General features: G+C 45.1%; 1 protein-coding gene across 2 annotated transcripts in view; it reads left to right on the top strand.

The window, feature by feature from the left end:
* MAP2K4 (mitogen-activated protein kinase kinase 4) overlaps positions 1-17,438 on the top strand; it is a 62,647-nt gene that overhangs the window by 20,836 nt on the left and 24,373 nt on the right. For both annotated transcript variants that reach the window (XM_059864218.1, XM_059864219.1), the window contains exons 2-3: positions 1,407-1,509; positions 16,078-16,252. In XM_059864218.1, coding sequence (XP_059720201.1) covers positions 1,407-1,509; positions 16,078-16,252 — 278 coding nt within the window. The remainder of the gene's footprint in view (positions 1-1,406; positions 1,510-16,077; positions 16,253-17,438) is intronic.

Genomic DNA, 17,438 nt, shown 5'->3' with positions numbered 1-17,438 from the left:
GTTATAATGGCTGATGATTAGAATTATGTGTTAAGTTAGCAGAACCTTTAAAAGACAGTTTATATAGGGTGGATATTTCTGCAGCACATCTTCAGGCAGTTTTGGTCACACAACCTTGGTGGTGGTGGGCACTAGTGAATTCCAGAGGCACCACAGCCCCCACCCCTCTTTGTTGTAGTGAGACAGGGTGGTCTGTAATGAACCTGCGTGTGGCAAAATCACAGCTAAACTGCACCTGAAGGGGCTCTTCTGCCTGCAGTTAGAATGATGTGTTTGCAAGGATTAGAAACATGGAGTCAAAAGTCTTTTTCAGGATGAAACTCAAGGTTTGGAGTCCACAGCTGAAGCAGTGGAAGGCTGCTGGGGTGCACAGTTTGCTTTGGCTCTCCTCAGACTTTGCTTCATTTGAGTCTGTTGTTTCACTTACAGTACATTTCCATGTGATCTGTGCTGGATGGAAATTCCTGGCATTTCTCAGGATGTTCGTTTTTCCCGGTCACATTCCTTGTTCATCAGCTGAGCAGAAACAAACCATCCTGTTTGCTTCCCAGGAGCAGCCTAAGCTTCTGTATTTGTTTGATTTGTAGAAAATCCAGCTTCAGATGGTGGATTGACATAATTGAAACTATCCTTAGAAACCTACTGAGGTTGAAATCAATAGACCAGTATTTTACTGTGTTACAAAGTGTTCTGTCCCTGAGTAAAAACAGGAAGAAACTTGGTGCATAAAATTTGCAAATAATGATAATAGGAGCAGGCTGTGAAGAGTTTTTCTGATGAGGATTTGTAGTTAATTCTATCAGTTTTAATCTTGGACCATGTCAAGTCTCATGTTCTCCTGAGCTGTATAAACATTGCTGTGAGAAAGGTAAAAATCTCCCAGCACAATGTAACTGCCCTGGACAGGGGCTGGGGTTCCAGGGATGTGAACAAAACAGACTCAAAAGGTAGTGGAAGAAATCCCTGGACCCCAACAGCCATCCTGTGCTTGGAGCTCATATAAAAGACATTCCAAGGTGCCCTTTCCCTCCTCAGAGCCATCCCCCAGGCTCTGTGTGGTACGTTGGACCTCTGTGTGCCATGGGTGTACATGGAGGGTGCTCAGCCCTGGGGTTGGAGGTGGTGCTTGCTGGAGCCCTGGCAGGTGATCCAGGTGCTCCAGCTGTCACAGGAGGGGCTGTGTATGCCTTGCTTTGGCAACTGCCTTGGAGTGAGCTGGGGAAGACCTTGGTATGAGAGCTGACTCTGTGTCACCATCCCTGTGTCCTAACACAAGCTGTGATTTGCTAATGTTGTAAAATGTAAAATCCTTTTCTTACAAGATGTCATTTTTTTCCTGTTTATTTCCAGATGCTCTCAATATTTTGTGCTGACAAAAAGTTCACTTTATGTTCATTGTCTCCCAGGTAAACGCAAAGCGCTGAAGTTAAATTTTGCAAATCCACCTTTCAAGTCCACAGCAAGATTTACTCTAAATACTTCTGGAGTTCCTTTCCAAAATCCACACATGTGAGTATAAAGCCAATGGCACAACTAGTGGAACAGCTTTGAAATTAATTAGCCAATACCCAGTGTTAGTTAAATGCAATTTGATTAGTGCAGTTATTTGTAAGTTTGTTGTTTTGAGTCACTGTAAATTTTTTATTTCCCCAGAATTAAAAAAAAAAAGGTTAAATTGGGATCTTCTTGGTTTACACTGGAGCTAATGCCTTCCAGAATTGATTGAATTGAGTATTGTAGCTGATAATGCTAGATACACCTGTAATTAATGCCTAGACTGATTCACTGTTGTTTTCCTATATCTTTATTCAGCTTATTACTTTTTGTTAGAATTTCTTGTTTCTGTGTTACTTGTGAAAGTCATAACTGTGATAGAATTGTTTTCAGCACTAAAACAGACAAAGGTTGTGGATTATCATTTTAGCAGCAGGGAGATGTTAGGGGAGTTATGCAGAGGCCAGTTTAGCCCCAGGATATCCCTGTCCAAAGTCTGAGAGCAAGTGTGGCACAGAGCTGTTCCTGACTCTTGTAAACACCAGGGTACATCAGCACCAAAAAGATCAGCTTTGTATCCTCAGATCCACCAATCTAGCTGGAGAGTGCTCTCTGCAGCCAGTCCCTGTGGCAGATGCAGCAAGCATGCAAAACATTGCCACATTTTTCTTCTCGAAGGTCTCAGGAGTTTTGTCAGTGTCCAAGTCTCAGAATCTGCACCTGCAGCCTCCCTGCTGCCTGGGCTCTCTGGAGTGTCCCTGTCATAGGCTGCTCCTGCTTGGCTCTGCATGTCACTGCCTCTCTCCTGGAGCTCAGTGCTCTCTGCTTCCCCAGGACATACCTGCTGGGCTCTGTTCCTGGGTGCTTTGGAGATTTTCAAGCAAGGTTTTATCAAGTTAGGAACATGTTTCTGATGAGTTACTGATGGTAATTACAATATTGAGAAATTTTGTAGAGTACTTTAGATTATTCTTAAAATCTTGAGTGATCTGTCCAGCAAGTCCTCTTCTTTCCTTCTCTCTCCTCTCTGAAATAGTGTATTTTTATTGGTTGTAGAGCTCACATTTAGATACTTACTTACTTTTTCTGTCTCATCACATCATCAAACTCTCGTTAAGATTTTCTGCAAAACCCCTTCTGGGGCTCTTTCATCTCTCTGACCTTGTTAGTCCATTAAATAAAGGACTTAGTCTCAGCTAATGAGTCCCCACCATCGGCCATCTATAGGGCTTTGAATTTTCTGTGCTTATCTGTGTGGATTTCTGTCTCAGATTCACTGGAAGTCACAGTGGCTCCTGTCTAGCACAGAAGAGCTTTCATTGTCAGTCTGTGACATCTTAAGTTTCATGTTTGTGCAAGTGATTGTCAACACTGTGCAAGACAGGTGCTGCTCTTTCTCTGTGGGAGTTGCAGTTGTTGGCAGGGATTGGATCCTGGGCTGGTTAATGGGCTGAGGGCTTGCAGGTGTTCTGGGTTGGATGTGATATCTGTTCAAGTGCACAACTGATGGTGATGTTTCTGTGCTAAAGCTTTCTTGGGAGGCTGCAAGCTCTAATGGCCATTTCTGTTTGAAAGAGATGGATGCTGTTAGATTGGTTGCTTTCTCTGTGGTGAGGCTGGCTGAGCTCGGGTGCAGCAAATTGTTCTTGTGTCCTCTGTGTCTGTAGCAGATGCTGTTCCTCAAAAGGAGTGCTGACATCTTCTCATTGCATGCTTCTGTCGAGTGTTTGTCTGGCAGCTGATGTATCTGTCTCCTGCCTTCTTCCCTGAGATGCTGGAATGACTTTTTCCTCAGTAGGCTAATAACCTTTTCTAGACTTTGGATTTGAGCTGGATATTTCAGACCTCCTCGCCCAGACGTGTTCCTGATGCAGAGTGTGTTTCTGTTCTCCAAGCAGTTCTCAGCCTGGTGGAGCTGAACAGCCTCAGTATCCTCCTGAAATGAGCACTGGCTCCACACTGCTGGGGATGGTCCTGGACAGGCCCTGTTGCTCCAGATGGGTGGATCTGAAGATACAGAGAGGTTCATTTCTCACATGAAATCTGGGGTTCTGTGGTTTGGATCCACCAATCCAGGGGCATCCTGTTGCTTCTGCCTGAGATGGTGTGTTGAGCAGCAGGAAGCAAGGCAGGGGTTTGGAAGGAAGGTCCATTATGGTTCTGTGACTGCACGTGATGGAGGAGGTGTGTTTGTGTCTTGTTTGGTTCAGCTGGAACTGCTGCCACCAAATCTTCTTGAGAAGTGCAAAGAGATTTTCATCTAGGCATGATGTGTTCCCTGCCTGTCTGTAGGGCATCCAGCACAGTTGTAAACATAATTTTACATGTGACCTGTACAGGGTAAGGCAGAATAGAGCCTCAGTTACAGACAGTAGTTTGGGACTGTAATTCATACTTGAAAGGATGGAGTCTAGAGAAGAGGTGAGAGTTTTATTGATGGTCAGTCAGTGAGGCTGTGTGATTACCATACTCTGCAGCCTGGGGAGCAGTCAAGGCTGTGGGGACTTGCCAGGTTAGCCCACAGCTCCTGTGAGTTCAGGCTGACTTTGTCACTTAGACCAGATTAACAGCTGCTAACTTTGTTTTCCCTGCAGCAGACATTGCAGAGGCTGGAGGACACAAGCCATGGTTAGGGTGAGCTCTTCAAATTCCAACCCATTATACCAACTGGAAAGCATCCCACCTTTTACCTCATCTGTCCTGTGTCCAAGTAGGATTTAGGTCACAAACAAAATTAGATTACTCCGTTATCTATGTGGAAGCTTTACAGAGCTGCTTGCAGCTGGTTGCCTTTGCTAAAAGGAAATTCAGATCACACTGCCAGGAGTGATGTGGTGAGGTGTGACTGTGGCTGTGCATGGCAGGATTTCTGGCTGGGCTGTGCTGCCCACTGCTCTTGGAACCAAGATGGAAATCATTTGGCTGTAGATGGGATTTTTGGAAAGCTTTGTGTTCTTGTGCAGTGATACCTGGATGCTGAAGAGTTAGATTGATCTGCTAGGAAATGGGCAAGCACAGAGAATGTTGTTTGGCACATGGTTGACAGCATGCTGCTTCTTGAGTGTTCTGTCTGCTGGCTGGGGAGTCTCTTGACTCTCAGAGCTGCCACCTCTTGAGAACCTGATTACCAGAGCATTGCAGTTTCACCTGGAAAGGTGACAGAATGAACCAATCTCTCTTACTGTACAAATTTGATGTTTCAAGTGCCTGGTGTCCAGTTGAACTCCACAGTCTGCCTATAGCTTGTGAGTGTCTTCTTGGTTTTTTGGGATTTAACCTTTCCAGAGCTGCCCTGCGTGGAGCTTCTCCTTGTGACACCTGGGGGAGTCACACTTTCCAGAGAGCTGCCCCAAGAGTGTGTTGGATGTTCTACTGGATTCTTCAAAAGCCACTGGATGTCCAGTTGCACATCAGACTGTGCTGCTTCCTTTTATTTCTGTGTAGTTCAGGGACTGTTATTCCTGGAAAGGTTTTTTTCTGGCTGTTCCAAAGCCTCTCTGAGGTGTCTGTTGCTCTTTTAATCTCCTCTTAGGCTTTCCCATACCCTTCTGGCATGTGGGGTCAGGCTCTGTAGCTGCACAGCCTGCAGCTGGTGGAGTTTTTTAGGAAGTAACCTGAGAGAGTTCCTAGCGTTTTTGAAAAAATCCCCAAAACCTAAACCCCAAAGAGGAATATCCTAAACTGGCATGCTTCCTACTACTCAGGTGAATTCTCCTGTAAATATTTCTCTGTCTCTTCATCATTTCTGTAATTGTCACTTGACATCTTTATTATTACTGATTTCTATTACCTTTCTGCTGTGTGAAACCTTCCTGTGGCAGGGAGTGCTGCCTGGAAGCCTTGGAGGCAATATTCAGACTCAAAAGGTGCCAAGAATTTGATTTTTTTTTTTTCTGTGATTGATTCTGTCCTATTTCCTGAAAGTTGCAGAATCTCTATGTACTCACTTGTATTTTCAAGTCAGCACAAGTAAAATGCACCCTCCAAGGCCTCAGCAGAGACTTCTCAATGTCTGAGGGAGCCTGTGGTAACCAGGCTTTCCTTTCTCATACAAACATCACTGTTGGTTCAGTGCTGGAACAATGTTTCTTCTGTAATTTTTTCAGGAGCATTTTTTGCAAATTGATGTATTTTGCCTTGTATTTAACCTTCCTCTTCCTTCCAAGAGTTTAGGAGTTCATTTGGCCAGTGATCTCTGCATGACAGAGATTATGTGGTCTGTAAGACACTCGAGTATCTCTGGCTTTGAATAGGTCACTGCTTCAGAGAAGGTGCTGCCAGAGTCAGTGTGAGATTTTCACTGAATGTGCTGCTTTAAGGTCTGTTTTTTTTTTTTTTTTTTTAACTTTCTAAGTTTTGGTGTTTTTTAAGTGCAAATCCTCTCTGCAAAGTAGCTTTTTGCTGTCTGCAGCTTCCAAATTAAACTTCTCTAGCAGCTTCCACATCCCTTGGAGCTTCACTGTCCTGGTAGGACTGTTCTCTTCTTTCTCTAAGGGTTTGATATCCCAGCACTCTGCTTCTGACTTTAGTCCTTCTGTGTCTGGAACCAAAATTTGCACCTTGTGTATCTCCATTAAGCCAATTCACTAGAATTTTCAAGGGTGCTGAGCACCTGCCTTCCTGCCACACTGTAGGGCTCCTCAGAACTTCTGGAAACTGGTGAGCCACCCTTGGGTGTGTAAATCAAATCCAGCCTGATGTTATGTAATGACCTGAGTCCCATGGGTTCCAAGTGCTTCACAGATGCTGAGTGATTGAGCTGTGCAGTTATAAATTGTTGCACAAATCTCTGCATTCTCCATCCTGTGGATGGGAAGCTGGGACATGCTGTCTTTTGGAAGAGGCAGGGGTTAGGTAGAGTTCCTCAGGGATCTCTGGTCTGTGATCCACAGGCAGCTCTGTCTTAGCTGCCCCACCTGGGCATGGTTGGGAGCTGCTGTCCTGGTTCTTGTGCACACAGCCATGGTCAGAGCTGCTCATCTGGGGCCAGAATTTGGACCTTGCAGCCTCAACCCTCTCATTGTGATGCATAACAGGATCCCCACCCAGGGCTGGGGCTGTCCTGTCCCCTCCATGGTGGGAAGAGCAATGATGGGTGAGAGGATGGGGATGGTGCCAAGTCACCTTCCAAATACTGAGACCTGGCCTGTCCTGCCCTGACAGGGACAGCAGCTGGGTACTGGAGTGGCAGAGGAGCCATGGTGGCAGATACATTGGGTTATCCAAGGTGGGAGAGGCTGGAGGCTTCTGTGCCTGTCCCTGTGAGCCCTCATGGCAACACAGCCATCCCTGGCCACTGAGCTTTGACACAGATGTCTCACACACCAAGGCATGAACCTCCTGCAGTTCCTAATTCAAGGTGCATTGGCTGATGCTTGGGCTGCCTCCTCAGGGCTGTTTTCCATGGCATGTTGGGCAAAAGAAGGTGGGATGGGGTAGTGCCGGAGCTGGGTTACCTGTACAGGTATTTTTAAGTGTTGTCCTCACTTTTCCAGGGATGCTAAGGTGGTGTCTGTTGTAAGTCTCTCAAGAGTAGTGGTTTTGAGTTGATTACCAGATTTTTTTCCTACTGAATTGAGTGGTGTGGATGGGGGTGAAGTATTCTGTGTCAGTGGGGATGAGAAAGGTAGAGCAACGAGCTGAAAATGTTCATTTCCAAACTGAACTTGGCTTCATTGAACATGAAACCTCCATCAGTGTGGCCTGGTGGGACACAGAGCGTCTGGACAGAAGAGCAAAGCTGGGGATGTCTCCCTTGGGTAGGAGTTTCCTATAAACTTTCCTTCTCATGCCTGGCTTTTGGTGAGCTGTGTTGCCTCCCCTTCATCCTGGTGGCTTGTTTCAAAGCAGGGAAAGTAGGTTTCAGAGTTTCAGAGCTGGTATCAGCTCTCACCTTCATGCTGTTGTGTTACCAGAAGCAAAATTTTCTCCCCTTCTTTCCTTCCTTTTATTTTGAGGTGCTGCATCCACCCCCAAGGACAGCTGCACACATGCTGGCTTCCTATGTAGAACGTGCTGGTGTTTGGAGAGGAAAATGGCATGAAGCAGAATGTTATGTGTAACATCTCTGAATAGTGTAAATATATTTGTGTTTACACACAGGTTTGGTCCCCAGCCATTTTTTGGATAAATAACTTGTTCAATAATTGTTTACAAGTAGCAAAGTAGAACATGGCTTGTGCATTGGGCTGAGCTTGGTGCCTGTTGAGCAGCTGCTGGAGCTGGGCTCTGACCCAGAGGCACTGCCAGTGTCACTGTTAATCTGAGAGGGTCAGGCATGGACCACCACAGTTTGTATCAGATTGCACTCCAACCCTTTGACTCCAGATGGAAAACCACGTTCCTGCAGGAAAGCCCTATAAACCAGCTCTCAGAATAAAATCTGCTCATTGCTGCTCTGTACTTGGGATCCCACGTGTCATCAGAGTAGGATGGGCACCTTCTTTATCTCTTCAGACTTTAATCACCACCTTGTAGTAAAATGTCTTTTGTTTTCCCCTGGCTATGGAAAAGTGAGTCAACTCTTCTGCTTTGTGGGTTCAAACTGAAGGAATCAGTCATTGCTTTTACCTTCTGTGCACACTGAGGAATGGAGAATAAAGAGAGAAGAGTCTTCAGATTCAAAGACTGCATTGACCCCACGGGTTTTGGTCAACAACTTCTGTCCTCATTCTTTGCACAAAGGAGAGACTTCCAGCGTGTGCTGTGGAGGACCTTGGGTCTGGATCGACAGGATGCACACAGGAAAATCAGCTGTTGAACAGAGTGGTCATGGCAAGCATCTTGTGGTGGACAGGATGGATGTGATGGAGGTGGGGGTTGGCCTGTGGGACTGAACTGGTTTTGCTGTTCTGCTTGTTTGGGGAACAGGCTCCTGAAAGGGATTTAAATTATCTGGGTTTGCTGTGTATTGTGTCTGTGAAAACTACAGACATCCTTGATATCAGATGTTCTTGCCTCATACCACAAACACCTTTCCATTCTGGGAAACTTCAGTAAAAAGAGAGCAAATCATAAAATCATAGCATAAACTGAGTTGGAAAAGACCCTCAAGGATCATTGAGTCTCCTGGCCCTGTACCCTGCAAAAATCCTACTCTCTGCTTGGGGGTGTTGTCCAAATGTTCCTTGAGCTCTGGAAGCCTTGGGGCTGTGACCATTCCCTGGGGAGCCTTATCAGTGCCCCACCACCCTCTGGGAGAAGAACTCTGTCCTAATATCCAACCTAAATCTAAATGGCCAAGCCAGTCTCCAGTGGATTATGGCAACATTAAACACTCTTCTTTATTGAGCCTGTTTTAATTCCTTCCTTCCTAAGATGAGCTTGGAATAAATCCAGGTGAGCAAATGGTCCTTCATGCCTGGCATAAGTGGTGCCTTTGCAGAGACAAGTGTGGACCACTTGGAAGTGATTCTTTCTGATATCTCTTGCTCCAGCAGTGTGAAGGTGGTTGTCCTCTCTGAGGAGCACAGGGCCTTTGCTATAACACAGCTTCTGTTCTTTTCTCTCTGGTATTCTAGGTGGGTATTTCACACCAGTGAAAAGGGGAAAGGTGGTTGTCTAGGAACACTGGTTTAGCTCTTTACAGCACTCTTAGTTTTCTGTTAGCATCCTTGCAGAGCTTACAGCTCTTGGCTCTGAAGGGTCAGTGAGAGCCCCAGCAGCCATCACGGAGGAGCCCAGCATGGAAAATCTCACCACACTACTGGAGCCTGGGAATCTTCACCTGGTCTGCACAAATCTTTTGTTTTAGAGAAGGGACATTTTAAATAAAACTCAAATTTGGTCTGCTTGGTCTTGTTATGAGCTCTTTTGGTCACCACACTGAAGTAGCTGCATCTCTGAATAAACAGTCTCTGTCTTGCAGTCGGGTGCTTTCTGTGTCTCCCATCTGTCCTTGTCTGCCACAGAAAGAAATACATGACCAGGTGCATTCTTGGCAGTGAATTTCAGGATATTTCAGGCTGTGATGCTGCCCAGAGTTTATGAGATACTGTTTGGTTGTAATTTTTTTTTAATTCCAAAAGAGAAGTTGGACTTTTCCACACTTGCCTTGTAATTTTTTGTCCTACAGAAGTTTAAATTAAAAAAATCACTTCTTTAGAGTATTTGAACTGAAACCATTTCTTATATTTGAATTAGCAGTGCTCATTATCTGCCCCTCTCAGGTTCCTACAAGGAGCTGAGCAGAGCCCCTGGTTCCTTTGCTGGCTGCAGTGGTCAGTGGTGCAAGGGTGCAGGGCTTGTTCTCCACACAGAGCTTAGCAGAAACACATCTCACCCAAGCTCCTCCAACTGCTCTGAGATATCAGGTGCTCATGTTGAGAAAGATTTCTAGAGCTGGGCAGCTTGAGGGACTCTGAGATCCAAAATAGAACTTTTGTTCCTAGAGAAGTCTCATGGTGCAGAGTGGTGATTAACTCTTGTCAGTTGTAGGGCTCTGGAGGGAATAAGTAAGGATGTAGTTGTTCAATTCCTTCAGAACTATTTGGGAGAGGGGATCTGATGAATGGCAAGACCACCAGTCCTAGATTGGTGGATTCAGGATGGAAGCTTGATTTTAAATTTTTTGAAGGGAAAAAAAGTTGTTGGTAAGATCTGTCTTAGAATAAGAAAAGCAGAGCAGGGATGGTCAATGTGCCTTGAGGGAAGTAGCATGTCACTAACATACAGATATTTGGCTAATAAGTTAATAATGCATGTTTCTAGTTGTAGTAATAATACAGTTGGAAGTAATAATTCTCATTGCTGTTAGAAAACAAATTGCTTAATATGTTAAAAGGAGTTCAAATCATCGGGTGCTGCTTTGCCCCCAAGGAGGGGAGGTAGCTTAGGTGGAAATTGGAAGGAAAAGACCTGGCTGTGATTTGTGCTGCTCAGTGGGCAGTGTGACTAGCTGAGTATTGTGTTGGACGTTATTGTGTCATGTGATAACAGCACCATGTTTTCCTGTCATTTCCACAACTTTTCCTGCCTGAAGTGACACACAAGCAACCCCGGGTAGTAATCACATTGTCCTGTTCAGTTTCAAAAGGAGAGAAGCAGACCTCATCCAGAAACTGTCCAGCAGGCTACAGTAAGCTTTCCTGTCTGTTAGCCATTGTCAAATCTTCTCCATCCCCCAAAAATGGCATCTCTGAAAGTAATGAAATGGTCTCTGAAATAGTGTCATTCCATTGGGTGATTGCTGTGTAATAATGATTTTGCACACTATTTATGGTCTTTATTGAGGTTATTTTGTTGATTCTTATGGCTGTGCTCTTGTCTCTGTTTGCTGTTCTCTCTCAGGGAGCTGCCCGTGACCCAGGAGAGGAAATAAAAAGAACCAGCATTCTCAGAAGGGTTATTTAAATTAATTAGCTCAGAGTTTTCCAGTATTATCCTGAAGTTCTTGGATCCAGTTTAAGCTTTGAAATCCCAGCAATGCTGGGTTCAGTGAATGTGCTGCAAGTCTGACTCATGGCTGAATCAAAATGAGTTTGAGATCAATATGCTCTGTTAAATTCAGCTCAGTCTTCACCACTATGGCTGGAGAGGTTTCCTTCATGTAAGGGCAGGCTTAATCAAAATCCATTATAACTCAGTACTTTATTAGGTGAGCTTAATACAAAATATTGACATTTTAAAAGCCTCAGCCGAGCCTCATTGAAGCCAGGGAGACTCTGAGCACGTGCTGGGCTGAGACTTGTGAACTCTGGAAGGCCTGTGCCATCTTCTACTTTTTGTTGTTATCTTTATCTTAATGTTTTGGAGGAGCATAAAAAGCCAGAGCAGTGCTAGGTTGAATTTCAGCCTCTTGGTCACAAGGAAAGGGCTCAAATGTGCTTTGCTTTAATCTAGGTAGGTCACAGGTGCAAAACTATTTCCTTCCTTTGCCACATTTTCTGTATCTCTTCTTCATGTCTAGGAGTCTATTCCTGAATATAATGAAGCCTCAGGACAGTTTACATGGATCAGAGCAAACCCAAATTAGTTCTGCCACTCTTGCAAAGATGCTGTTTGTTTATGACAAGCAATAATTTCTTCTTATGAGAATCCAAGAACTTTTTGACAGCATCAGCATTTCTACCCTCCTAGAAAAAAAAAGGAACATTTCTTTTGGAGACTTTTTCTAGTGAAATTCAAACTAGGGTCGATATGGTTTTAGCATTGCCCTGCAGGGTCTGAAAATGGTTTTAGAAATGACACAGACTTTGAGACAGAAGAAACAAAGCTCTCCAAAATCTCTCTAGGCTGTCTGAGAGTGTTGGTAGGAACATGTCAGCCACAGTCCTAAGCCATGTTTGTACTCTGAAGTTTCACAGTGTCATTTGAGCCCTGCAGTTTTCCTGGAAGTTTTTTTGTTAGGATTTACATTTTAGCTTTGGCTGATGGACCACAAATCAGTTCTTATAATGGCAGCCTTTTTACCAAGTGTGTGGAAAAATAGAATGTATTCTCATTAACCCTAGTGAAAGTAGGAGCTTTAGTGAGAGACTTCTGAGCAGAGTGCAGCACCAGGCAGGCTTGGGAAGCACAGCTGGTTTGCTTGGATCTTTCTGCTTCTGCAGGTTTTATTCATGTCAGCTGTACCATCGAATATGTCAGCTTTTGGGCTCCTTTGAGTCCTGCAGAGCTCTCAGTAAAGTGAAACAGAGGAGATAGGCAGCTACCTTCATCTTTTTGGCTTTGCTTCATGTCTGTTTTCTTTCAATTTTGCTTAAAAATACCCACCACCTTTTCTCTGCTTTTCTCAACAGTCCTTCTTTTTCATGCCAAGGAAATGCTTGTTTTTAAGAGTTGTGACCTCCCTGCAGCTGGTTGTTAACAGCAGGGCTCGGGAAACTTTCACAGCCTGTCTGGGAGCTTCCCAAGGTGTCTGTGGGCCTCCACAGGAGATTTTGAGGTCCTGTGGCCATCACAGACCTTGCCATGTGTGTCCAGCTGTGCAGCTTGTGGCCAGCAGCCTCGTGGCCGTGGCGGGCCCGGCGGTGCCTGGCGCCAGCGCCCGCCCGCCTCCTGCCAAGCTGGACCCAGCTCTGACAAAGGACAACTGTTTGGAGGAGTTGTTGTCCTGCCTGGTGCTCCTAATCCCTGGAATAACTGCTGTGACAAGCATAGTAACCATCTGCAGTGAGGCTGACACATTGGTGCCTTTCAAGTGCAAGGATCGCCGCCACCTCCTCGGCCCCTTCCTTTTTTCTTGGCTTTTCAAAAATTTTCAAAAGCAAGATGGGGAGTTGGAAGCTCAAGCCCTGGATGAGTTGTCAGGAGTTGTAGTCACTCTAAGGTGACTTTTGGAAATGCTACTTTTAACTGTTTGAAGAGTATCTAGCACACTTCAGCTATTTATATTATTTTTTTTAAAATCATGTATGAAGCCCCACAAGCCCATCTTACACATCCTGGGCATTTGGAGAATATATGTCCAATTTTGCCCAACATTCTCAGCCTTAGAGAGGGTTAGATTTCACAGTTTAAAAACAAACTGGTAAGAGAAGGCACCTGTCTGCTGACTTCTGTGCAAACTCTGATGTGCTCTAATCCCAGGGACTGGGCACTAACTTCTTTTTACCTTCACTAGAGCCTGGGCTGTGTGGTTGTCCTGCTGTTCTCTGAAGCAGGCTGCTGTAGTATCCACAGCACCAGGATGTAGTGCAGGGTTTAGGCAGGCTTTTTTGCATTTGGAGGCACGTCCACCCTGTGGATTTATGTCCTCATTCATCTGCAGCAGTACAAGCACACAGAAAGATGTCCTGCATTGGCAGTTTAGTTTTTATTGCCTCACTCAAAAATTCCCAATTTAGATCAATGTAGAGAGTCTGTGTTCTAGATTTGCATTTTTGGCATGGTAATCCTTTGGGATTTTGATTTACACTGGAAAAAAATCTTGTAAGTGTAGTTTTTTGATATTAAAAGCAATTACTGCATTCCAGTTCTGACTCTTGAGGTGGGCCATGCTGCTTAAAGGAAAACTGCCCTGCTTGCATATGGCAAATCAGCTAAATGAGCAAAACCTCTCTTCAAGTATCTGTCACTCAGTCAGACTGGTAATTTGGTTATTTGACCATTTCCCTGGGTATTTGAGAAGAGCTAAGCAGGAGCTGTGGTTGTGAGACAAGGCAGATGGCATCATAAATACATAATGGAAGTGAAGCCAAGCTCCAGGAGGGAGGGTTTGGGGGTGGATGGTCTTGGTCTGTCTGGATCCAAAGCCCTGGAGAGCAGCAGAGCCCTCGGTGCAGCCCTGGGGAGGAGGGGAGATTCCCCAGCTCCCACCTTCTTCCCTGCAGGCACCATCCTGCAGCTGTGGAACAATGGCCCAGATCTGCTTTCACACCACAGCTGGGGACACACAGGCTGCTTGTGTGACAGGGAAATAATGAATTCCAATTCCCTTTCTCTTCTGGTGTAGGGTCAGAAAAGCAAAGTTTCCTACTCTGAAAAACAGAGGGAAAAGAGGGAGAAGGATTTAATTGCATATTTGAATAAATTGCCTCAATGTTTAAATTTTTTAACTCCATGAGAACTTTGATAGGGAATGTTATTTTCAAACAGGAACTGAAAAGGGAGCTCAGTCTGTGAAAACTCAGTATTTCACCTCTCTGCCATTTTTCCTCTGCTCTTTTGAAGAGGATTTACCTCTCAAAGATCATGCTGCTTTGTGCCCACCAGCTGGCAGGAGGTGAGGCAGGAAATACCCATTTGTCTGTGCTTCCTTGGCATGGTGCTTCTCACCTCCCTTCCTCCCTCAAACAAGAACTATTTTTATGGCACTGACAAAACAGGATGGTGGAGCTGTTAGACAGAAACCAGCTCAGGAGCTCCCAACAGAAGCTGTTAGTGAGACACTTGGCACATGTGGAGGTCATGTTTCTTTCATTTTTTTATTTTCCATTTCTTTTTTCCTCTGTTCTTTTCTTTTTTGTCATTTTGCTGCTTTTTTTTTCATTCCTTGCTTTTTAGTAATCACTTTCCTGGGAGAACCCCACGGAATGCAGGGTTTGTTATGCACAGAAGCTCTGAGATGGCATCCATCCCACCTGTGCTGTGTTGTAGTTCCAAAATCATTTCCAAGTGCAGTGTAGGGGCACTGTAGGGAACAGCAGATGGAAATTTTGAGCTGGGCAGGTTAGAGAGCAGGAAACACCACAGCAGACACAGCCCAGCAGTGGGGAGAGGAGCTGCTCCCAAATGCTTTCATCAAACAGGTCGAGGGTTCAGGACGTGCAGCTGCTAACCCAAAGTGCAGCAGAGGAAGCCATTTGAACTGTAGCTGCTCCAGTCAATTGGCCTTTTGCCCTCTCAAAACCTGGGATCCCAATAAAACCCTGTCATGGTTGGGTCCCCAGCTGGGTGGTGTTTGCAGCTGCTGGTGCCCAGTGTGGGATTTATCAGCGTGGAATCAGCCGTGACCTGTTTATTCCTCGGCTGATAAATTCAGTAAGCTCCATGTGTTGGAGTCCTCCATGTGTGTTCTGCTTCCTGGCCAGGAAAGTGGGGGCTGGATCAAATATCCACTGGGTTTGATAGATCTCTCCTGTGACAGGGGGGTCACAAGGATTTGTGTGCTTCAGAATGTGTGAGATCAGTGTGCCCTGCAGTGGGAGCTGTCTGCATTGCTCTTAATGCAGATTGAAAGTGGAAAATGTGGGCTTTTGGCTTACTTTAGGACTCAAGAAGTGTGAATCAGCTAATTAACTAATGAAAAACTGAAATTTTGCATGGCATTTTAAGATGAAAAGTGTTGCAAATACTTGTGCATTTCCTGCTAATTCAATGGTAGCATTGCTGCATGTGAATGAGCCATTGGGGGGCACCTTTGAACTCTTCTGTTCACAAATTTTGGACATTCATCTGCTCCTTAGATGGGCACATCCTGGTGGCTTCAGTAGGGACAGGGTTTGCTTGAGAAAGTTAATTTAGGTGCTTGGTGAAGACACACCTGAACAGGCAGGTTTTGTTTTCATATGTCACAAAGAACTTGTTTTGGTTTTTATAAATTTTTGGCTCTTTATTTAGTTTTGGATAAATTAAATTATTATCTATATGTGTTGGATTTTGGGGGTTTGGGGTTATTTTATTTTTTAATTGAAGTTTTCCAATAAGGGCAAACTTTCCCTAAAGTCTCACTGGTTCACCCAGAAGAGCTTTGCCTGTATTGATGGAATCCCAGCTGGAAGGAGGCAGGTGCTGGGGTGTGGTGGTGTAGAGCAGCAGGAGCTTTGGGGAGATGGGGCTGGGAGTGCTCTTCAGGCTCTTGGTGCTGCATGTTGCCAGATCCTGCTCACACCCTGATGAATTTTGTGCAAAGTAGAAAGAACTGTGTAAATGAGTGCTTAGAGTGACTCTATGAGACATTGAATTTTATGCTGCAGCTGGAGAAACTTATCCTTAATTGAAGCTGTGGGCAAGTGTATGTCATTTTTGATTTAACATTTTCCCTCACCCCTCCACCCCCACCCCAACCAAAATCCTTTGTGGAGTCAGATTGTTGCTGTAGCTTTGTGAACCCCTCTCTTCTAATGTTTAATCAAGTGCTGAAAAGAGACATTTAAAGACTATTTAAAATGTGGAAAAATTGCTTCCCAATATTTTTGACAGAGAGAGACTGAGAACACACAGCATTGAATCATCAGGAAAATTGAAGATTTCCCCTGAGCAACATTGGGATTTTACAGCAGAGGACTTGAAAGACCTTGGAGAAATTGGACGAGGCGCTTATGGTTCTGTCAACAAAATGGTCCACAAACCAAGTGGGCAAATTATGGCAGTTAAAGTAGGTGATGCCCATCCTTACATTTGTACTTCAGTCCGTTGGGATGCAGTGTGATGGAGAATTAAGGTTCTTCCATCTAGCACCCATCTACTGCTCTGTTCTATTTATTTCTGGTGTAAAGGCTGCTGTTTGCTGAAAATACAGTGTATAATGGGCATGTTTTCAGGGGATTTGTGAAGTTCTCATAATTGCTGTGCCCTTTTCAAAATGTCTATCAGGAGCCTGCTGTTCTGAGGGGATCACACGTCTCTGGAGACTGATGATGGGGCACGGGCCTTTCACCTCTGGGTCACTGGTTCAGGTACAGCCTAGGCTGGTGGTAGGCACAGCTTGACATCTCATAGCTTCTTGGTGTCTTTTGTGAAATAAGGTAATGGCTTAAAATTAGCTGTTTATGTCAGCATGTGCCGTGGTGTGGCCTCGCCAGGAGGAGCTGGAATGGAGTGGATGTCCTCTAGGGAATGTTGTGCTCTTGCTGATGTGTGATGGAGTGTCTGCTTTGTGCTCACCATGTCAGACTGTCCTGGAGGTGGAAAGTGTAGCAGGTTTCTTGACTGTCCATTTCTACTTTGTGCTTCCCCAAAATTCACCTTAGAACCAGGAACAGCCTCCTCTCCCAGCTGGGCAATAATTGCCTGTGTTGCCACAGCAGTGCTGCTCGCTGGGCATCTTTGAGGAGCTGCTTGTCCATGGAGGTGGGCAGCAGCTGTGCTCTGTCTCTCTGGTCCTTTCCTTTGCTCGCTGCAGGTTGCTAATGACATCTATCTTTAACTCTGTCAATGATATCAACTGTAAGTGCTCTTATGGCTCCCAGGAGAAAGCAGAAGTGAGCTGCATGGGAGTCGGTGTTGCTGTCTTTTCCAACTCTCTGTCTTCTTCAGAATATTCCCTGGAATCTGGAGACATTTGCCCCTGCTGGTCTCACATGCCAAGCAGACGTATCTCAGCCCCAGCTGCTCTGAATGTAACTCCAACCTGTCTCTAGTGCGTCAGATTACTGGAGTAACCCTCATCCTTTGATCTGCTCCACTAAATTCTGACTCCCTCACAGTGCTGGGATCACTGGTTAGGTCTCTCGAGTGTTTTTGATCACCATGCAGTGCTGTTTCAAGCTGGGTTTGAATCCCTGAAAGTCTCCAGTGGAGCTAGAGGTTGCCTGTAGCTAAAGGCTGGTTTCTTCCAGTTG

Source organism: Haemorhous mexicanus, chromosome 20 (assembly GCF_027477595.1).
Source record: "Haemorhous mexicanus isolate bHaeMex1 chromosome 20, bHaeMex1.pri, whole genome shotgun sequence".
In the NCBI taxonomy this organism is placed as follows: Eukaryota; Metazoa; Chordata; class Aves; order Passeriformes; family Fringillidae; genus Haemorhous; species Haemorhous mexicanus.
This window is presented reverse-complemented; position numbering and strand designations above follow the sequence as displayed.